Source organism: Trachemys scripta, chromosome 5, assembly GCF_013100865.1.
Source record: "Trachemys scripta elegans isolate TJP31775 chromosome 5, CAS_Tse_1.0, whole genome shotgun sequence".
Classification (NCBI taxonomy): domain Eukaryota; kingdom Metazoa; phylum Chordata; order Testudines; family Emydidae; genus Trachemys; species Trachemys scripta.
In genome coordinates, this window is record NC_048302.1 from 16,610,971 (window position 1) to 16,634,790 (window position 23,820).

Below are 23,820 nucleotides of genomic sequence, written 5' to 3' on the forward strand. Positions count from 1 at the left end.
AGCCCTCTGCCCTGACCCCTGAACCTCCCCCCAGGTCAGGGGGGGGTTCAGGGGTCAGGGCAGAGGGCTGGGGGATGTGGGGGGTGCAGGACAGAAGGCTGGGTGTGTTGGGGGGTTCAAGGGTCAGGGCAGAGGGCTGGGGGTGTGTGGGGTGCAGGGCAAAAGGCTGGGGGCATGGGGGGAGTTCAGGGGTCAGGACAGAGGGCTGTGTGTGTGTGTGTGTGGAGGTGCAGGGCAGAAGGCTGGGTGTGTGGAGGAGTTCGGGGTCAGGGCAGAGGGCTGGGGTGCTCCCAGCCCCCTACCCTGAGCGGCTCATGGCAGGAGGCTGGAAGGGATATACCCTGTTCCACCCCCTTCCCCAAGGTCCCGTCCCTACCTCTTCTCTGTCTCCTCTACGGAGCAGCGAGCACGCTGTCACTCGTCCCCCTTCCACTCCGAACGGCCATCAGCTGATCGGCGCAGGGAAGGAGAGGAGGAGGGGCAGGAAAGCACCACGCTGGGGGAAGAAGCGGGGAAGCTTGGCTGCTGCAGGACCAAGCTTCTGCCTCCTGCCCCCCGCAGGAGAGAGTGGTGGGGCCGGGACCACGGCAGGTAGCAGTGTGCCACTCAAAGTCAGCTTGCGTGCTGTGTTTGGCACGCGTGCTGTAGGTTGCCGACCCCTGAATTAAAGTATCACAAAGTTCATATTCAGGGCAAATGGTATCTACTGATGACAGATGCTTTAGGGGTCTGTCTTTTGTTTACAGCCCTCTTCCCCAATACTTTGGTGAATCCTTCTGTATGCATCCAGATGGGTTTTAGATTATTTTCTTTTTAGAAGGGTGAGAGAGAGAGAGAAAAAAAGGGAAAATAACTTAAAGTTCACCATTATGGACATAACACCCTTCAATGTCTCTTAAACCCCTTACTGTGTTGAAAAAGCATCCCTTGAAAATATTACTTTCCCAATATATAGTTCCCCTGCCCATTCTCTCTTTCTTCTATCCCCCTCACTGTGCAGTATTTTGGGAGGTGAGTGATTACTACGCTGAATGTGTGACAGTCACACGTGCTGTCTGTTGATATAATTGTATAAGTGTATGAGGTCATTGTAAATGGGTTTTTTTTTGCAAAACTGAGTGCAAATCTGACGAAGTTATGATATATATTAATTTTGGACTCTGTTGGAGATGGAAGTGAAAGCTTATGGAGCATTAGAGTGCATTATCAATAGCATTGTAGGCAGTATGAAGATGGAAAGGAATGCACATGTAATTCCCCTTAACTTCTTATTTCCATGTTTTTAAGGTTTTGGATGGAGGGGGTGTGTTCTGCTGTAGCTTTAACTGTAACTAAACATATTTTTTGTTTTCCAATATCTAATGACATTCCTGTATGTGTCACATTCCCTAGGTGTTTACTGAGGGTACAGCTCTCCCTTTTGCAATGTTCTATTTTGAGGACTTAAGTGGTGTATAGGCCTTGTCCAGGCCCTTTGCCCATGGATGAATTTCACCCCATGTTCTGTTCTGCCACCCTTACTCATGTTGAGTAGTCCATTTTTCTTTGAGTAGTCCCACTTATTAAACTGCTGTTCCATTCTTCACTAAATCAACAGTACTGCAATACCAGTGCTGTCCGTCCTGGGTAACTGCTGTCATGGCCAGTGGGCTACTTGCAGAGTAAGATGCTACTCAGTCTCTGTAAGGGTGACTGAGCAGGACTTTAAACTAACACTACTAGTATTGAGGTTGTTATTTAGTTATCCAAGGCAAAATGGGAAAGCTTTTAAGAGTGATTACTGTATATATTACTGAACTATAACTAGTCATTTTGCAAATCAATATCCCTCAGACTACAGGGTCCGTACATTGATATAACTGGCAGATAACTTCACAGATGTGGGTCAGTAAATGTATGGCATCCCTGTGTTTTCAAAGGTTGAGACAATTTCATGACAGTATGAAAACATAACAATTTTAAATGAATATTAAAATATAATGTATTTCTAAATGACTATTTATGATAAAAAATCAAAACTATGATGGTGGCTCATAACTCTACTGTGACTTTTTCAGGTCCAGCTTTGTATAATATTCTCAACTATAGTATTGAAAGAGAGAATTTTAAAAAAGCTTACTTGGAGAGTACAAAGAAAGGAGCATTTGGATCTTCAGCTCCTCGACCTCTATATGTTTTTAAGAGGGGAGCTTTCTGTACTCCTGGACCAGCTGATTATCAGGTAACTTGAAGCTATTAACTTTTTTAAAATGGTAAAGAGAGGTTCTTGGGGACTTGATCTGTCAGGATAAAACGCCTCAGGATTTTGGAAATGTTTCATGAATATTTTGTAGAAATAAAATGTATATTCTTAAAATTGTTATCCCTTCTGGCCTTTGACTCTATGACTAGGACATCTAGTCTGATCTCTTGTATGTTGCAGGCCATTGACACCACCAAGCACTTTTATGCAAACCCAATGGAACTGAGGCCAAAGTAAATGAGGGACACAGGAGATTAGATTATTATGTACCACGGGTAGTGAATAGGAGGCACCAAGTTGCACCAGTGCTTGAGGTCCCTGCAATCAGGGAAATGATTAAATAAGATATACACAGATGTGTGGCAAGTGACCTGCACCCACACATTGCAGAGGAAGGCAATCCACCCCGCGCTCCAAGGTCACTGCCAATCTAACCTAAGGAAAAATTCCTTCCCCTCAGAACCCTGACCCATCCTGACCAGTTTCCCAATTTGCAATGCAATACACATTGTGAAGAAGAGAACTAAATAATAAACACCCATAATTGTATAATATAGATCCATATATGCATGTTTCAACTTTTCAATATTTGCCCAGAACTTGGACTCCAACTCTACCGGAATAACTGTGAGCTAGGGGGAAAAACAAAACAATAAAAAACAAACAAACAAACAAAAAAAACCACTTCAGACATTTTGACATGCATATCAGAACACCAAGATCCCACTTCGTTCCTAAAAATGCTGTGTAGGTATGTTACTGAAATGCTTAACTTTATCAACTGAGTCAGAATTTTCTCAGTTCAGGTTAAGTAGCATGGACATATTTTTATAGTCTGCCATATATTCACCATGGTATGGCAGTTTGGCCTGATGCTGATTAATCTGGGTATATAGTCTGTCTAATGCACTCAGGATCAAATTCTACCCTCACGTATATGCACACAATTGTTAAAATGAGCAAGGACTACTATCAAATTCCCAATTAGAACCAAGCTGGGTACCAGTTAATTAACAAAGCTAAAATAATAGATATTCATAAAGTAGAACAGGCAAGTTTGGTGATATTTTTAATTCGTGGAGGTGGCATGAAGGATATCATCCCTTCATATAACACAGATTTGCCCAGATAATTTCCATTTGGCCATGCAATAACACAGACAATCAGATATTGAAATAATTTAACAATTCTATGTTTCTTTCTCACGAGGATTTATTATTTGGAAATATAGCACATATCTAAGAATTATTAACAATATTCCTACTCAACATTTGGACAATAGACTTTTAACTTTTTGTTCTTTCAAAGATGACTCAAATAGTAATAAGACTTGAACAAATATTAATGCAAAATAAGATTTCTGCAAGCAATTGTTTCTACCAGAGTCATATGCTGTTTAGGAATATATACAGGTTTCAGAGTAGCAGCCGTGTTAGTCTGTATCCGCAAAAAGAACAGGAGTACTTATGGCACCTTAGAGACTAACAAATTTATTTGAGCATAAGCTTTTGTGGGCTACAGCGTACATTATATGCATCCGATGAAGTGGGCTATAGCCCACGAAAGCTTATGCTCAAAAAATTTGTTAGTCTCTAAGGTGCCACAAGTACTCCTGTTCTTTTTGAGGAATATATACGTTCATGCTGTTTTTTGTAAGAGACTTTTGAATCATTGATTACAAACAAGCAATGCACATAGATCAACTGTTAACTTTTCCACAGGTGCTCTGTCACACAACCTTTATGCAAAAGAGTAGATAGATATACAATTTTTTACTTTAGGATTTATGTACAGGTAAAACTTGTTTTTATAAATTATCACTGTTATTGTATTACCCTTAATTATTGCAATGATAATCACATGGGGCATCACTGTCATTTAAACTAAAATCCCTTTACCTCACTCTGGCAGGAAAAGAAGCTTTAAATAAGATAAATTTACACTTTGCATAGTAGACTAAAGGGGCCTTATCTTAAATGGGGATCAGTTTCCAGGATCTTCCAATTTCCGACATATGTTACTTCAACAGTAAAAGTTATAAAAATAAATATTTCATACAAACACAAAATTTCAGTAGAACAATAAGTAGATAACTTTTCTCTCTTCTCCCCTTGGTCATTGTTAATCACAAGATACCCTGGAGGGGTGGCTTAGTTCATCCAGTCAAGAACACTTTGTATTTAGGCAAACTTTACTTTTCACCTGCTAGCTCATGGGTGAGTTGCTCCCAGTCATTATCTGTCCACTACAACTTTTTTTATTATTATTTTGGAGATGTTCTTTGACATCCCTGCATGGGGTATTGACAGAGGGATTGAAACCTGGACCTATAGATCTAAAATCTGAACCTTTGCTTCCTCAGCTGAAAAACCCTCACTTGTTAGCTCAAAGGCTGAGCAGATACATTAAAGTTTGTTTGGTCTAGACACTAGAGAAGGACAGAGAGCTGTGCTGAGTAAGTATGGTTCACAAATAGTTCTGTGCGGAGGCTCACTTGTGAATAAAACTGCATTTGAGAGGTCTGCATGCTTCTTACGCTCATGTTGCAATCCATCCTTGTACCTTTCTTTGATTTGTTCTTGTTTTATCTTGTTCCCACAAAGATTTTTCACGAGTGTCTAGTTCTCTGCTCCACAACAGGGTCTCTTTCCAGCCCTTTCCCCTGCTTCCACACTTACTTCTCAATTCTTATTTTTATAATATGCACCAGCACTGGTTAGGTTTCTATAAAATAAAATTAAACTTTTGTAAAGGCTAAAGAATGTTCTGCCTTCTTCACAGGTTCCCTGTAATAATTCATAGTTTTTTGATTAACTTACAGTAACGCTTTTTGCAAAGTTCAAATATGGTTTTCTCAGGTGGTGCAACCAGAGGGCAAGAGGGGCTGGTGCCCTCACAGTGGAACTATTGTGGGGGCTCCATGCCTACATACATTCATGAAAGCCCCTGAGTCGGGGAGGGGGTGGGGAACAGGATCCAGAGGGGCTGGTGCAGCTGTGGTGGTGCCTGAGGTCAGGCTGGAAAACAGGGAGTGGAGCCTGGAAGGGCTGTACTGATCCCAGGAGCAGATAGGAACTCTGAGTCCTCCTTTCTGAGTCTAGCCGGCTGCCTCCGAGTCTCAGTATCCCCCTTCTATCCCCTTGCCCCACCATTCACAGGAGCTTCTGCCCCTTCTGCACTCCTATTGAGGTTGTATTATTGGTTAGGCTGCTGCCAGGCCTCTTCTATATCAGAGTAATTTTTAGGCTAAGTTTTCTAACAGTGTTTGAGAGTTGGCTAACATTAACCATTATGTCACAGACCTCAGTTAGTAATATTTTCATTATTTATGCTCTTCTTCTTTGCAAAATTCTTGGTCAGGATCAAAATAATTTAGATCTAAAACATAGTTTTTCTCAATAGAGCTACCAGGTCTCATACAGTTCTCCATGGTTTGGTTCTCTGTGATCTTTCACAGACATATACTGTATGCCCAGTTAAAGCGATGAGGACTCTAGCCTCCTTAGAAAACATCCAGTAGGATCACAATGCTTTCAGCTAGATTAACCAATCATGAAACAGTGTAACAATTCACATGGCTTAGTTGTTGGCAAATTTATGGTAGGTTTCTGGAATTACAGAGTACTCAGCATTGCTTTCTGACAATAAATAATCAATACTGCATTCACAGATAAAATTAGGCTGAGGCAAGTAAACAAAAGATGAACTACAGTAATTTTCTAATCTTGTTTTACAATGAAGAGCACAATAAGTGTTTGTTTTTTCTTAATTTTTTTTCTAAAATAGTTTTTTATAAAGGGAAAAGTACAGTATTCCTAGATTTCAGCATTCAAGTAAAGATATAAAAATCTTAAAAGTCAAACTAAACATAAACAACAAAATAAGTGCTTCTCATGCAGGATCAAGTAATAAACTTATTTCACTCATGGAGTGACTCTGTCTCTCAAGTTCTGTATTATCAAATATATCAAGTACAACTACCTAAGGCAGGGGTTCTCAAACTGGGGGTTGGGACCCCTCAGGGGGCCACGAGGTTATTACGTGGGGGATTGTGAGCTGTCCGCTTCCACCCCAAAACCTGCTTTCCCTCCAGCATTTATAATGGTGTTAAATATGTAAAAAAGTGTTTTTAATTTATAAGGCTTTTTTTTTAATTTATAGGAGGTGTTGCACACAGAGGCTTGCTGTGTGAAAGGGGTCACCAGTAAAAAAGTTTGAGAATCATTGACTTAAGGACCCCATTATTGCTCCCTGACAGCTTACTTTAACAGAATTATTATCACATGGGAAGGAAGAGAATATATATTACTAAATATGTTAGATGTAGGACAGTTTTTTCCAGTATTTGTCAAATGCAAATAACTTAATTCCCCTAGGTCTTAATCAAGCAAGCTGAACAGTTCACATACATTATCATTAGAACTCAATATAGAAAAATTTACTCTAACAGTGTCTTCATAGAGGTGGGGGTAGCAAACTAAGGTTTCTTGGGCATATAGCCAGGTTTGTGCACCAAAATCGGTGGTTAGCAGTGTTTCATGGCACCTCTATTCAGTTTTAAAAGTGGCTACTAAAACTTGGAACACAAAACTTAACCCCCCCGCCCCCCAATTACTACACCTTTAACAAAAGACATTCTCAAAAATAGCTAGTGTTTTCCACATTCATGTACTGATTGATTAAGAGAGATGAATAACAAAATATTGATACCTTTAGCTATGTAAACCCCTATATAAAAATATACTTAAAAACTCACTGCATTAAATAATAAATGAAATATGGTGATTGAAAAAGAACAAAAATTGCCGTTAACGTTTCAAAGTGCTACATCGGTTCTCAGGCCATAGCTTTCAGTGTTGGCCACAAAAGTTGTTACAGTAGTCAAAAAATTATTATTCTAGTTGGAGTAATGTAGCTCGTGATTATTGTTTCCTCTGTTCCTGTTCTTCCATTTCCTGCATTTAATTTTTTGTGCATAAAGCTTTTAAATACATCAAGTTGGCAGCACATAAAGGTTTGAGTAAGAAGTGCAGAGCTTATATGGTGTCACAAAACCAGTGGGGAGCATAATTTATATAATAGATTCCCAACCTGGGGTGAGTGGGCTTTGTGTGTGTATGGGTCATTGGACTAGAGGAGAGAGAATGGATATAGGGTAGAGAGTAGAAGAGTGCAGGTGAGGAAACTGCATGGTCCTGAACCTGTCCCCACTTTCCCCACAACAAATGTAAGCCTGTAGCTGTGAGGAAAGATGCTGTCAGTATCTTGAAAAGTACCCTTTATCTGCTCTCATTGTAATCACTACTGTAGTAGCCCTGGGTACATTTTATAAGTACAAGTTTGCAGGCTCAGGAAACAGTCTATTTGCTCAGTCTTTTCTTTCCTGCTCCTGTGGTGGTGCTACTTTTGTGCTGTAACTCTTGTGATGTTTATAAGCACCCATGCATGCCACAGTTATAAGTGAGCTATTGTTACATGTTACAAACCACGTTCTTGTGGAAATGGACATTACAAGCTCCACAAGTGGTGTTATAATGTAGGCTTTTTTAGTTCTGTCATTAGAACAGCTAAGGAGCATGCATTAAGGCCCTGCTTAAGCATGTGTTTAAGTCGTATTGATGTCACCATTAAGCTGCTGTCCTTATGGAGCCCCACATTACAATAATACATTTGAAGTCAGTGGAACTTAAGCATGTGCCTGTGTGCTTCCCAGAATCAGGTCCTAACAGCTTAATGCATAGCAATCTGAAATCAAACATATTTTTGATGTTAGGTTAATTTAGCTTATTATTCATGTAAATGTTTTAAAATATTTTTATTGTATGTTTGCATAAAGATTGCTGATAGACCACAACGTGAGTTAAAATAAATAAATAAAGGTTCTTTGAACCCTTAAGGCCCCCTTTTAACTTTTCTTTTTTCCTTTTAGGAAAACCAAATAAATTACTCTTCATATTGTTAATATAACAATAAGTTTATAAATTTAAATACTCAAAAACCAGGAACTTTAAAAGTTAAAGTGCTCATAGTAAAAATTTAGCTTTGCTGCATTACACTATTTTCTATTCCTGTTTCTCTTTTTAGATGATTACGTCTATATTTTGATGTTTATATTGTTAAGTATTTGCTATAAAATATAAAGGATGAGCAATAGGGCTAGGCTGTCATCATCTTAGCTTTTTGTTTGCTGAGTTTGGAGCACTGAACCTCATAGTCTTAACAGTACCTTAATATCATGTATTTGTTTAGGTTTCAAGAGATTTATACTGTAATGGGGAACTTGGCTGGGAGGAGACAATGTGTATTTGTAAACACTGAATGGATTGATTCTAATGCCAACAGAACTGATGTCAATTAAAACTACAAAGGAATTTTCAGATTCTGAAATAGGGTTTTTTAAAGACTAACACTTCTGTGTACTTTGGAATTCTCAGGGCAAAAGGAGCACTGAAGAATCACATAAACAACATAAGCAATTATCTGTTTTCTTGTCATCAACAGAAAGAACTCCAGTAGTTGCCATGGTAAGATAACTCTCCAGATTATTTGGGTTGTCTTTTTATATTACTGTATTCCCTCTAATATTTTAAACTAATGAATACAAATAAGATTTGTGGGGTCAAATTCTTTGCAAGCTAAGGTCCATTGAAATCAATAGAATTATGCCTGCAGATAATCTGGCATGTATTGTCTGTGGGGTCTGTAAATTTACAGCAATGAGAATGACATCTTCCAGAATGGTGGTATAATATTTTCAATATTATTTTATTTCTTGTTCTGTGTGTCCTAACATGACTTTTGTTTTTCTTACCACTGCTGTACATTGAGCAGAGGGTTTTTATTGAGCTGTGATGTTCAGGCCTTCTTTCTAAGAGATTAAAGTTAATTTAGAATTCAGCAATGTGTATGAGCAGTTCTACTTAGTTCTTACAATATATATTATTTTGCATTTGTGTACAAAGAATATCATCTCCCATTGTGCTCACCCTTTCACCTGGATTTATGAGGCCCCTGCAAAGTTCATCACAATCTTCTGAGGTCTTGACTATCCTAAATAATTTTTGTGTCATCTGCAAATTGGCCACCTCACTAGTTACCGCCTTTTCCAGATCATTAATAAATGTATTAAAGAACACCTGTCCTTGTGTGGAACATTGGGGCACTGTGGTATTATTCTTTGTTTTCAGTCTTAGCCAGTTTCTAGACTTTGGGAGGTTTCAGAGTGGTAGCCATGTTAGTCTGTATCAGCAAAAACCATGAAGACTCCTTGAGGCACCTTAGATACTAACAAATTTATTTGGGCATAAGCTTTTGTGGGCTAGAACCCATTTCATCAAATGCATGGAGTGGAAAATACAGGAGCAGGTATAAATACATGAAAAGATGGGAGTTTCCTTACCAAGTATGAGGTCAGTCTAACAAGACAATTCTCCCAGTCTTTATTCAGGCCTAATTTGATGGTGTCCAGTTTGCAAATTAATTCTAGTTCTGCAGTTTCACGTTGGAGTCTGTTTTTGAAGTTTTTGTTGTTGAAGAATTGCCACTTTTAGATCTGTTATTGGGTGACCAGGGAGATTGAAGTGTTCTCCTACTGGTTTTTGAATGTTATAATTCCTGATATCAAATTTGTGTGGAAGGTCACCTACAGTGATGTTCTTGTGGCCATCTGGCCCACTTTAATGATCTCCTTCATTTCATCCCTGCACTCCTATTGGATTTTGGAAAGGAAGGAAGTGATCCTCTCCCAAATTATATTTGGTGAACAATGCCTGGTAGTTCACCACCTGAAGCTTCAGCAAGGCTGATGAACATACTTTGTATCCAAAAATGTCTACTTTCCTAGGGTCTTTGGCCTCAGGAATTCTTTAATGGACTTCAATTTTTCTTGTGCTGCAGAAATGACCAGGGACTCTGAGTTTGGGTGGGCATCAAAGTGCTCAAAAAACTCCATCGTACTTTACCTGAGGTCATTCCCCAATAGCAGCAGAGAAGCACCTCTGCTCAATGCTGGTGAGAAGGAATATGTTGGCAATGAGGAGGAGTATCATCTCTCTTCCTCAAGAGGCAGAGCTCAGGTGTAGTGTGGAGCCAGTGTCGGTCACCTCATTGTTATTTATAACTTCCTGGATGGGAAGGGATCAGTCTCTGTCCATGGTATCTCTAGAGGGGAGACAGACTCCTGCAAGGCATTTCTCAGGTCTTTGTTTGGCTCTCTTCTAGGTACTGGTATAAGGATCAGTGCCAGATCTCTCATTCCACCTAACTACTCAGTGGCTTTAACCTTGGAGGAGTGATAGGTCCAGTAGAGATAACACAAACCTTTCTTAGTTTTAGAGATATGTTTAAGCTCATAAATGTGAGTCAGTGTCCTGTTTATGACTGGGCATAGGTGCCAGGTTCAATGGCTGAAGTGCCAGTATAGGCACCAGAGTCATCAGTGTCAGATCTGCTGATTCTAAGGTAGCTGGTGCTGAGCTCTTGGGCGCTGGGACCTTCACTGATGTTGAAGTAATCAATGTCAACTTCATTGGTGCCAACTTTGTTGGTGTCCTCTGCCTTCTTTTCCATCTAATCCCAGAATGTGATGTGTTCTCAAACTAGTGCAGGCCGATACTGGTTTATTTGGCCTTTTTCTGGTTCTGTCACCTCTGGATTCAAAGTGACCCATGTAGACTGATCTAGAAGATGTAGCTTGATTCCCTTAACCTATAGATCCTGGAGGAATAGGACTTGCAATCAGAGCATCAGTCTGAGATGTCTCTCTCCCTAGGCAAAAGAGATATTGGCTTTGTACATCTTTGATGGGGTTAAGTCTGTTGAAGGGTGGGAAGAATTTAAACCCTGTGAGGTGTTGTGGTTGGCACAGAGCACTTCACCCTAATGTCTGGGGAATATAGCTCTCACTGCATCGGATGCCCCCCCTGCTGTTTGTTGCTCACTCTGCACCAGGTTCCAGACCAGGGACCCTATAACCAGCAATCCAGGTCTGGTCAGTCCCCGTCCATGTTGCTGTTTCCCTTGGTTCCACCCTCTTTCTCTTGCCTGTCTCAGGGTTAACTACTGAAGCTTACACCACTCCCAGTGGCTATTTCACCACCTTCTATCTTCTTGACAGATTCCTTACTCCTGGGCAGGATTCTAGGGCTCACTCCTATGACTTCCTTCTGGCCCTTCACAACCTCTCTCATCCCAGGAAGTGACTGCAGACTCCTTCCCCTGCAGCTGCTTTTTGCTCTCAGCTTCTTGGCTTTAGAGTGTTGGTCCAACCCTTACCCAAACAGATTTCATTCTCAATTAACCCTGGCCTTCCTTCTCTCAGGTAACACCAGGTGACCTACTTGACCTCTCAGACCATCGTTAATCCTATCAACGTTGGTGTGAGACATATACTCCAGCACAGGGATCAGCAATCAAATTCTTATCTTCTTTCTTTCTTAATGAACACCCTATAGAAACAAGTATAAAGACAAGATTTCTTCACCAAGTTGGGAAAATGGCTTAGAGTATCTAAAGAGAGAGTAGCAGATTGGACATTCCCTGTATTCCATCTCACCGACATTGGTTGTTAGCAGGAAGTGAGTTAGAATCACAGTCACTCTACCTTTTATGTTGTGACGAAGTGGGAATGTTCTTGATGTGTTATTTGAATGCTGAGTGGGGAGTATTAACCTGGGAAGGTTGCAGGGAAATTTTGCTGGGACTGCCTGCACTGGGGAAGGGAGGATACCTGAGCATGTAACACGAGAACCCAGGAAGGGGGTTGGAGGCCAGGTAACACCTCTGCCCGGGAAACTGGACAAAGGACACAAAGGCTGGGGGAGGAGCCGAAAAAAGGCCAGAAAGGAGGGGGCTGAAGGGAATTTCAGTTTGGAGCTGGCTGGGAAGTAAAGAGGGGCACCCCGACCAACAGGGCTGTGGCCTCCCTGGGGTCCCCAGATGGACCTAACTAAAGGGGGTCCTGTTGTCTGTATCGGCAAGACCTGTTTTGGACTGTGTTCCTGTTGTCTAAATAAACCTTCTGTTTTACTGGCTGGCTGAGAGTCATGGTGAATCGCAGGAAGCCGGGGGTGCAGGGCCTTGTCTTCCCCACACTCCGTGACATATGTCCTCACAGGGGAGCATGAGGTGGCACAGGAACAGGGCCGGCTCCAGGCACCAGCTCAGCAAGCAAGTGCTTGGGGCGGCCAAGGGGAAGAGGCCGCACGTCGGGCTCTTCAGCAGCAGTTTGGCGGCGGGTCCCTCGGTCCCTTTCGGAGGGAAGGAACTGCCGCCAAAGTGCCGCCGAAGAAGAAAGCGGTGCAGTGCAGCTACCGCCAAATTGCTGCCAATCACGATCGTGGCTTTTTTTTTTTTCCGCCTCTTGGGGCGGCAAAAACCCTGGAGCATGTGGAAGCATGTGTGGCCCCAGTGGAAGTGGAAATTAGCAGGGCTAAGATGGAGTTTGAAGAACAAATTGCCAATAACCAAACAAATAATTTAATTGTATCAAAAACAGGAAGCCTGCGAAAGGAGTAGTAAGTTTGCTGAACTGTCAGGGACTAAGAGCAATAGGATATTATAGAAAAGTTACATGATTCATTTGCATCAGCTTTCGACAGTGAAGATGTTTAGGAGACATCTATCCCAAAGCTACTCTTTTTAGGTAATAAAAAACAGGTATTGTCAGAGAGTGAGGTGTCAAAGATAGTAGTAATTCTGGAACAAAATAGTAAATTAAAGAACAACAAAGTCACCTGCACCTAATGATATACATCCAGGAGTCTGTTTCTGAAGTTTTTTTGTTGAAGAATTGACACTTTTATCTGTATCGGCAAAATGTTATAATTCCTTAGCCTGGACCAGTCCACACAAGAGGTTCTGATACAGCCATGAGGTCAATAGCCAAGGCTATTTGCAATGAGGCACATCTTGTGGCTCCAGGTGTCGGGTACACCATGTGAGCTACAGGCCATGATTGAAGACCTTCCTTTTGTAGGAATGGACCTCCTCAGCCAGAGGAGAGATGAACTGCTCCATTCCCTCAAGGACTTGAGCACCATGCTACAATATCAGGGAATTTAAAAACTGGCTCCCTACAGAAAGCCCTACAAATATCAGCCCCAACAAAGGCAGAGGATGCCATCCTACACCATGGGCTGACAGCCAGAGTATCAGAAAAGAAAGAAACTCAGTTATTCCACGAGATACCTGTCTTCTGCCTCTTTGACCAACCCTGCACCCTCTCCAGAGGGCAGCAGATTTGACAGGAGTGTCAAGAATCACAGCGGAATCAATCTGGAATTTGGCCCCACCTTTGGGAACAGTCTTGTCCTATTCCACCAGGTCTGGGCAGCCATCACAGCCAACAAATGGGCATTAGAAAACATAGCCGAACATTACCCTATAAAATTCCATTCTCTGCCTTCTACCCAACCCACTTCTCCATTTCTTTTCAGGAACTCTTTTCATGAGACTTCATTACAAACAAACAAGGCTTGTTGCTTCATCTAGGAGACATAGAAGAACTTACGTGGGAGTACAGGGCAAGAGGTTCCACTCAAAGTACTTTTGTATCTCAAAAAAGAAAGGTGATTTTGTCTTATCCTAGACGTGAAGAAACTGAACAAATACATATTCCTCCTCACATTCAGGATTATAACAATTACCTACATCATCACATCTCTCCAGGCTTAAGACTGGTTTGTGGCTATTGACTTTCAGGATACATACTTCCACATAGTCATCCATCTGGCTTGTAGGAAGTACATGAGGTTCACAGTGGGGTCCAACTATTATCAATACAAAATGGATTCTTCACTAAGTGTTTTCATGAAATGCCTGGCAATAGTACCTGTACACCTCAGAAGGAAGAACACTGATGTCTATCCTTACCTGGATGATTGACTGATCAAGTGCAGATTCCAGCAGGAGACAAGAGCAAGTCTTCCACCTCTAAATGGTAGACCACATGATGAACTATGAAAAAGATCATCTGTTATGCCATCACAGATGACAGAATTCATAGGAGCTCTGATTGACTCCAGCTCGGAAAGAGTATACCTTCTCAATGAAGATTCCTGTTGTTGCAATTGCTAGTGCTCGGGATAGAGTAAAAGTTGACTATGATGGTATTGCCATGTCTGGGGCTCTTTGGCCATATGTTTGCTTGCATATACGTGGCAGTACTTGTCAGACTTCACCTGCGACATCTTCACCTCTGCCTCAGGTCAGTCGATTCCCCAGGGAAACACCAGATGAACAAGAAGGCTTTGGGCTCACCTCACGTTGTTGCAGAACTAAGATGGCAGAAGAAACTCAGAAACATGCATGTACCATTCTCAGCACTCACTGACAAAAATTGTATGGAAATATCTGGCACAGGTTGAGAAGTCCATTGGGACCATCTACAAATGCAAGAGACCTAGGCTCCAGAAGTCATGAGGTTCCACATCAAATTCCTGGTGCTCAGAGCCTCTAAAATAGCCTGCAGAGCCTTCCTCCACATTCTTCAAAACTCCACTGCAAATACTGACAGACAATCCATCTGCAATGAAATACATAAGCAAAGAAGGGGGCACATATTCATCTTCCCTTTGTCTGGAAGCTGTGCCAGAACTTTTGTTTCTGGGGGGCTATGAGCCTGGGATTGTTTCTAAAATGCTTTCCTTCTGTAGTGGTCTCAAGGCATACTATATACTTTTTCACCAATCTTCTTGTTCCTTGGAGTAATTTCCAAGATGAGAAGAGACAAAGGCATGGGTGGCTTTTGGGTGGCTCCATAGGGGCTTACACAGTTTTGGCTGACAGACTTGCTGAACATGTCTATTCAATTCCAGTCTAGCTCCCAGACTGCATGGACCCCGTAGACAAATATTCCATCCAGACCTGAAGTTGCTGCAACTGATGGCATGGCTGTTGTCTGGTTAAGTACTACGGACAGAGGCTGCTCCTTTCAGGTCCAGGAAATCCTGTTACAAGGCAGGAAAATGTCAGCCAGAAGAACCTATTCATCTAAATAGAAGAGCTTCTCTCTATGGGCAGTCCAGCATGGCCTTGATACTTATTGGACGTACAACAGGTCTGGGGGAACTGGGGGAGGGACATGGCTGACTTGTACTTTATGGCAGCACAAGGAGGCACAGGGCACATTATATGGCCCTGATGGAGACTATTAAAATAATTAAATCATGTGCACATGAGGTGCATCGCCCCTACAGTTGGATTCCCACTGACTATAACCTCTCGCAGAACCACAGTTACTGTAGGGTTCTTTCCTTTTTTCCAAATTTGTTACTGAGTTTTCAGAGAAATGTTAAATGGCATTTCACTTTTAAATCTGCAAACTCATTATAATAACCTGTCCTTCCCTCAGGAGCAATTATTCAACACTAAAAATTCCACATCTTGCATGTATATTGTAATTGGCATAGATCTTAATGTTTTAAAGCACTTTTCAACAATAAAATAAATGTTTACTGTCTCTACCAGACAAGTCGTGTCAACTAAATAGCAGTGCAGTGCATATAAAAATGGTATATCACTTTGTGCAGTAAATTGTTTTAACTGAAGGAACATACCCTTATTTTGAAAGTATTTAGAAATACAGTAGCCACCTCAAAAGATAACTTTTTTTCTCTAGCAGTTAAATAAAATCAGAATCACATTCATGTGTAGCATATTTCAAAATCTACTGTCTATTTTCCAAATGATTTTGAATGTAATAATAGTGGCCATACTAGGAGAAATTGAAAATCAATTATCTTTTTGTATATGTTTTATGTATTAATGGGACTTCCAAGTAGCTGCAACGGCCACCAGAATATCTGGGCCCATATCTTGCTCTTATAGATATTAGATTTAGAAATCTGATTCATTACAATGGCATCAGGATTGGGTCCTGAATGTGGAACTAAAGTGTGGCACTCCATTTAAAATTGAAATAAAAATGAAAGCTAGTATTCTCGTACATCTTAATAGATACAGACAGAAAAAATGTGTCAGCTTTTGGATCTTCTGGTCAAGATTTATATCTAGGAAAGAGATTCCTCTTAATTTAAGATTCTTCATCGTTAACAATCCAGAATCATAAGGATCTGTCACCAAAGCAACATAAAAAAGAAGGTTTTGATTAACAATGGTATAATAAGTTTGTTTTTGAATTTGTGTTGAAGCCAGTCCTTCTAATTTAAGAACCCTCTTAAATAAATGTGCGATGATTCTCTTGATTGAACTGGTAACAAAATAGTTCTAGTCTGGTCAGATAACAAGAATTAGTGTAAATATTCACGGAACTGCTGAAAATTTTGCATGAATTGATAAATTACAGTGTTATATGTCTATTAAGAGGTTACTTGACAAAGTGAATTGTATTGAAACTTTTGAAATCTATGCTTTTGCTAATTTCTTTGATCAAGAATTGCTTCAGTGTAGAAGCTTCATATCAGGAGCGGAGAGGTCTGAGGTCACTAGGTGAGTGGGTACTAAGTTGTGAGGTAGCAAAGGAATTAGAAAAGGGGGAAGGGAATGGGGGGTTATTGGACTGGAAATTTGTGGGAAGGCAGGTCATAGGTGCCTCTGGACCTGCTAGTTGTTTCTGTGGAAGGGATGGGGAGCCAAGCAGAGTGTCTTGAGTTACTAGTTCTTTTCTTGGAGGAAAGGGAGGTGTCTGAACCTGTCAAGAGTCTGCAGCATTGTCTTGAAAATCAGCTGCCTGGGATAGATTTACATTTTTTTTATTAAAGCTAATGTTAAAAAAAAGTATATAGTACACAGGTTAAGAAAAGAGTATCTGTATATCTGGGTATAGTTCTTAGATTATCCACAATACAAAGTTTGTTTTAAAAAGTCATAAAATACATATAGTGCATAATCAGCGATAACCCGAATTAAGGTGAATAAATTTAACAATACAGTTTAGATATTAGAATCTGAATACTTGGGTACATCACTCACGAAAGGTTATACAGAGAGTTGGTTGTAGAAAGCAAATATAGGAATGAGTGAGTATTGTCCCTCAGTAATTGAGCATTTAGGGTAGTCTATTTGGAAAATACAATCCATGAGGAAAGTATTTCAGTTACTTTCCCCACTGTGCTTCTCATCGGCACTCCAGCTATCCCTCCTGGGATTGCTGATGTCCGGTGATGTTGTGTTCTATGTAGATGTCCCTTGACCACCTGATGCCGTCCAACACCATGAGATGCCGCATCAGCCGAGTGTAGCGCTGATCGATTCCGCAATCTCTCAACACTTGCTTGTTACTGGGGTCCCATGCACCCAGGGCTCCAACAATCAGCGCGTCTGTCTGAACCTGGTAACTCTTAGCTCTCAAGGTGTCGGCCAGAGGGGCATATTTCTGTACCTTTCGAGCTCGGGCATTGCGGAAGGCCTGGGTCCTGTTCTCGAAGGGCACTGTGACGTCCACCAGGATGATCTCCTTCCGGTCCTCGTTGGTGATGATGATGTCCGGTCACAGTTGGCTGTCAGTTCCGGGGATGGTGGAGTTCATGGCAACCTTCCTTATGGGTGGTGGGATAGCTCTGACCTGGCGACCTTGGATGGCGTTGTGTTGCAGCTGCCAGGCTCTGGAATGGGGCTTGCAGCTACAAGGGACATGGGGTAGTGTCTCGTTGGCATAGCCGCGCTTCCTACATGGCTTGTCCCGATTCCTGTGGCGGATGGCTCTGTTCAGTGGGACGCAGTTGAGACTGGCCCTGTGGATGAACCTCCGTTCGACAAATTGGGTGAAGCTGCCCTCAGGGAGGAAGTGGTTGCTGGTATCCCACTTGCACGTCACCTTGAACACCTTGCCCTGGCCCGGCTTCCGCTTCAGGTTTTCCGCATACTGGCAGTGGTTGGCATCCCTCAGGTTCCTCTCCAGCATGGCTCTAGCTTTCAGAGTAAGGATTGTGTGGTCCATTCTTCACCTCTGGTACTAGGACTCCCAAATCCTGACATTCCTCGCACCACGTCCAACAGCAGCCAATATGCTTCTCCAGTCGTCATGTAGCATTGCGGGCTTGAGTCCAGAGTGAAGCAAAGTCTCCCCCATCTCTTCCCAATTCGCCTTCCAGCGAGCCGCTGTGGTAGGTAGCAACATCTTGGTTGGAGGGGTCCTGACGATTTGCTTCTTGATGATATCCGGCATAGCACTTTCTGCGATGTTCCTCACCATGGTGTCCAGGCACATCAGAAGGCGGAAGGCATGAGTGATCATTGTAATGTCACACAAATCACCCATATGAGGGACGTTGGCGCCGCCCTGCCTGTGCAAGGTGTACACCAGTTCATTGCTGGCTCTCTGGGGAAGAAACATCCACTTCTTTACTAGCTGGCTAATGGTGTTGTCTGCCTTGTTCAGAGGTACTTTCGCCATGGCAGATCCCCTAAGGAATAATCCTGGCAGGTCATTCTAATAAAGCACAGTATTGGAGTATTCATCTAGCAGCTAGAGACACCCCTAGTAAATTAACACTAGTATCAACAGTAATTAGCATCCAAATGCATATTTTCCCCAAGAATAAATGCATCATTGTTGCTTTTTCTTAAAATATATCAATGCAAGCAGTCCAGCACCTGTGAGAACCATATACTGTAACAAGAAGCCAACTTGTTTTTAAAGAAAGCAATTTGCACTATGGCAGCATATTTCAGCTTTGAGCTTCTAAGAGTAATGATAAAAATAAGAAACAAAATGTTCTTTAAAAATATGAAAAACACCTTGGCCTTTTAAAGCAGATACTTTCTGAATAAACATGTAGGTACTTATTTTTCTTCCTCTTTCTGTTATCATACCATGTATGCTAACCAACAAATTGAAATGTTGGGTTTTGTCCTGGTGCCACATTTTGGATATTGCAGTTTTAATATCGTTATTGTTAAATTATACCATTTACTATTTTCCTTTATGAAAAAAGGGATGATTGCTTTTTTTAATAGTGTTGTACTTCAAAATTAGTTGAAAGATTTAGAGGTAACTTTTAAAATGTTGTTTATGTTGTGACTATAGTATTTTTTTCACCTAAAATCCTCAACAGAAGGTCCATTAATGCTTACTTTAGAATATAATGTTGACCAAATGCTCAGAAATTTTGACTTCTGGTCCTATGAAATGGGTAACTGTTGGCTTTGCCAGTGACAGCAGATCAATATAAACAAGCACAATATTGCACCCAATACTATTTTTAAGAATAAAGATGCCTGTGCAAAAAACAGATGCATACTGTAATAGGAAAATGTGTAGGGATTTCTAAGTAATCACTGAGAAATTATACTGAATCATAGTTTACTTTCATGGAGGGTGTCATAACTATAAAGGGAAGGGTAACAGCTGTCCTGTGTACAGTACTATAAAATCCCTCCTGGCCAGAGACTCCAAAATCCTTTTCCCTGTAAAGGGTTAAGAAGCTCAGGTAACCTGGCTGGCAGCTGACCCAAAGGACCAATAAGGGGACAAGATACTTTCAAATCTTGGGGGGGGGGGGCGGGAGAGGAAGGCTTTTGTTTGTGCGTTCGTTCGCTCTTGGGACTGAGAGGGACCAGACATCAATCCAGGTTCTCCACATCTTTCTAAACAAGTCTCTCCTATTTCAAACTTGTAAGTAAATAGCCAGGCAAGGCATCTTAGTTTTACTTTGTCTTCTCAACTTGTAAATGTACCTTTTACTAGAGTGTTTATCTTTGTTTGCTGTACTTTGAACCTAAGACTAGAGGGGAGTCCTCTGAGCTCTTTAAGTTTGATTACCCTGTAAAGTTATTTTCCATACTGATTTTACAGAGATGATTTTTACCTTTTTCTTTAATTCAAAGCCTTCTTTTTAAGAACCTGATTGATTTTTCCTTGTTTCTAGATCCAGGGGGGTTGGATCTGTATTCACTAGGAGTTGGTGGGAGGAAGGAGGGGAATGGTTAATTTCTCCTTGTTTTAGATCCAAGGGGGTTGGATCTGTATTCACCAGGAGTTGGTGAAAGGAAGGAGGGGGAATGGTTAATTTCTCCTTGTTTTAAGATCCAAGGGGTTTGGATCTGTATTCACCAGGGAATTGGTGAAAGGTTTCTCAAGGCTACCCAGGGAAGGGAATTAGGTTTTGGGAATGGTGGCAGCGGACCAGAACTAAGCTGGTAGTTAAGCTTAGAAGTCTTCATGCAGGCCCCCACATTTGTACCCTAAAGTTCAAAGTGGGGAAGCAGCCTTGACAGAGGGATAGATTCTTTTTGAAAAAAAAAGTACATAATTTTCAGAATAATATTTTATGATACATATGCAAAATGAAAGTACTGTAATAAAAATTTGAATGATTATTTTTACTGTGAAGGGTCAAGAGAGCAAATCAAGCAAAATGTAATTAAAATAACATAATCCAAAGTAGTTTTTGTGTATTTATTATATCCAAATAGTCTTTAAATCTAATTTTTTTTAAAATCTGGAATCATCACTGCCTTCAGATTTAAACTGCTTTATATTTAAAAAAAATGCAAATAATCTCATGTATTCTGATGCAAATATCATCAGAAGATAATATTTAAAAAATGTATGTTGAGCTTACCCTTGATAATGACAGAGAGGGGGGGGGGGGAAATTCTGTACTCCCATCCAGCAAAATACTTGCTAGTAATCTCAATGGCAGAACTGAGTCCTGCCAGAGACCCAGCAAAAGTACCCAGGGAGTTGTGCTGCAAGGCCCTGATCTAGCAAAGCACTTAAGAACATGTGTAATTTTAAGCACATTGATAGTCCCACTGAAGTGAATTGGGTAACTCAAGTAGTTAAAGTTATGCACACACTTAAGTACTTTGCTGAATGGGGGCCCAAGAGATTAAGTCCATTCTGGTTTTCTTCCACTCTCCTGTAATTTTGTTTAGTCAGTTGCACATTTTTGATGTTGACCTGGGAGGCTGATGCTCTTAAGTCACAATCTCCCTTCTGGGATTTTCCAGGGATAGGCAAGATTTATATATTAACCAGCAAGCCCGTAATTCGTTTTTGATTAAATGTTTTTTGTTAGAAAATGCCAATTCATCAAAACTGAATTTTTTAGTGGAAACTTACTGGTTTCAGTGAAAATCTCTCCCGGAGTAGCCAACCCAGAATAGTCAAGAGCTCAGTGGTTTTGGCTCTGATCTAGGACATGGGAGAAGGGTTCCAGTCCCTGCTGTGGCTAATTCTGAGCAGGGACTTGAACCTGAGTCTCCCATCTCTGAGGTGAATGCCTTAACCATGGTCTATAGAGTCAGTCTCTCTCTGTAACTCAATGAATGTTTGTTTATTTACACAAAGTGAAACATTCCCAACAGAAGAGAATCAGAGAGGCTGACTCTGTAGACTGGTAGTTAGGGCACTCATTTGGGATGTGGGAGACTCTGATCTGACTCAGGCAGAACAGAGACTTGAACCCACATCCCAGGTGAATGCCCTAGCTACTGGGTTATTGAGTATTCTGGGGTGGAATGCTCTCTCATGTTTTTTGTGAATAATTTCAAAAGTTGTAGTTCTGATACGGAACAAAAACATTGTCAAAACCTCAATTTTCCCCCCAAAATGGAATTCTTGTCTTCAGGCCAGTTCTAATGTTAACTGCTTGCCTTGTTATGAATCACATGCAGTCTAGTATTTTTATCCACACTGAAAACTAACTTTTAGAATTTTTTTATACCAGAATGTTAATTTTACCTATGTATTCAGCTTCTATCTCTCGCAGAGGTGGAGTAATTGTGCCAACCGGAGAGCGCTCTCCCGTTGGCATAGAGCGCTTTCACCAGACGTGGAACAGCGGTGCAGCTGCATCGGTGCGCTTCTAGTGTAGACCTGCCCTAAGAGGTTAAAGATGAAAAATTCCTTAAAATGCCAGAAAAGAATACCAAAAATTGTCTTGTGGGTGGTTGATACAATTTATAGTTATATATGTAGATAAAGACAAGTTACCATTTCTGTTCAATAACAGTTACTTTTAATATGTTGTTTTCCTCTTTTTCCAAAATGTGTAAATCTGTTTGTTTTACTGTGTATATAGGTGTCTCCTTTCTGTAAAGACCAGAGGTAAAATATTGTTTGTAACCTGTTTCTTAGCATGATTTTGATGCCTGTCCACACAGTGCAGACCAAGTTCTAACATAACATGGTTCATGTCCAACACTGTTTATCAATTGTTTAAACACTATCAATTTAGTGGTGTGGTGGAGAAGACGACCTATGATTTAATCACTCTTCCCTCTTCAAGTTTAATCTCTTGTTGTATCTGAATTCATCAAAGATCTCTAGCAAAAGGAGGGAAATAAAGTCTGATATTCCTGGTATTTCTAATGGAAAAACAGGCAGATTATTTACAAGAGTAAAAGATAATTTATTTAGTTTGTAAACTCTTAAGGGAAGGGGCTACTCCAGGTTTGTACAGCGGCCCGGGACATTGTATTCTCAGTTGGTCCCTAGGCCACTAGCATAATACAGATAACAAATAATAATTATAATGATTGAGGTATATTGAGAAAGCACCACCTTGGGGTCATAGTATAAAACTGGGAGTCAGGCATTCTGAGTTCTCTTCTTCTTCCCTCCATCAGTCACTGTAGGCTTGATTCTGCCATCCTTACTCATGTGAGTAGTACTTATGAGAGTATTACCTCTCAGGTAAATGCTACTCAGCACAACGAAGGGTAATAGAATCAGGCTGTGTGTGCCCTTGATCAAGTCTTAAACTTCCCAGTGCTTCAATTTTCCTATCTGTTGAAAGGGGATGACAGTACTTGCCTACCTCACAATAGTGGTATGAAAATTAATAAGTTTACAGCGATTTGAGATCTTTAGTTAAAAGATACTATAATTGCAAAATAAATAAAATGTTGTATTAATAAAAAACACTGTAGTATTGCAAATGTACACAGTGCTCTACAAAGATCAAGGAAGACATATTTCCAAACCCAAGTCATAGGCTGACAGTTCTGGGAAAGAAGGAAAACAAAGAGAGATTATCGGTGAGGAAAGATTCCCGAGAGAAGTGGGTTTTGGAGGAGAAGGAGAGAGAAGGGGCTTGGTGTTGAGGAAGAGGGATAATGCTCTAAGCATTTGGGGGTAACATAATGGAAGACACGAAGTTAGAAGAATGAAAAAAAAAAAAGAGAGAAAAAGAGGAGGATTTGGGGGAATAAGGAATTAGAGGGGAGTGGGAGAAAAGAGACAGGAGATAAAGGTAGGAGCAGCATCATGTAGGTCCTTGAAGGGTCAGAAGAAGGAGCTTGGCTTTGATATGATAAGGGGCAGGAAACCAGTGGATGAGGGAGGAATGACATGTTCAGAGCAGTGGGAAAGGACATGATTATATGAGCAGTATTTTGGATAGGCTGGGGTTGGTAGGGAGGTGGTGTAGGCCAGAAAGTAGAATATTACAGTAGTCAAGGCAAGAGGTGGCCATGACATGAGCAATGGCAATGAAGGCGGAAGCAACTAGTGACAGAACTCATTGAGAGACTAGATATGTGGGAAAGGAGAGCAAAGTGTTTAAGATTACATTACACTGCAGTCTGGGAGAAAAGAAGGATATTGGTGGTGGTAATGAAGGGATCAGGTGAGATTTTCACCATTTGGGGACTCATGCTTTCCCAGTCAA

The 23,820-nt window shown here is 41.0% G+C and overlaps 1 protein-coding gene across 2 annotated transcripts in view; it reads left to right on the plus strand.

Annotated features, from left to right (window-relative positions):
- The window catches only part of STPG2 (sperm tail PG-rich repeat containing 2), a 390,487-nt gene that overhangs the window by 89,540 nt on the left and 277,127 nt on the right, over positions 1-23,820 (plus strand). For both annotated transcript variants that reach the window (XM_034772658.1, XM_034772657.1), the window contains 2 exons: positions 2,058-2,221; positions 8,677-8,766. In XM_034772658.1, the coding sequence (XP_034628549.1) occupies positions 2,058-2,221; positions 8,677-8,766 (254 nt within the window). The remainder of the gene's footprint in view (positions 1-2,057; positions 2,222-8,676; positions 8,767-23,820) is intronic.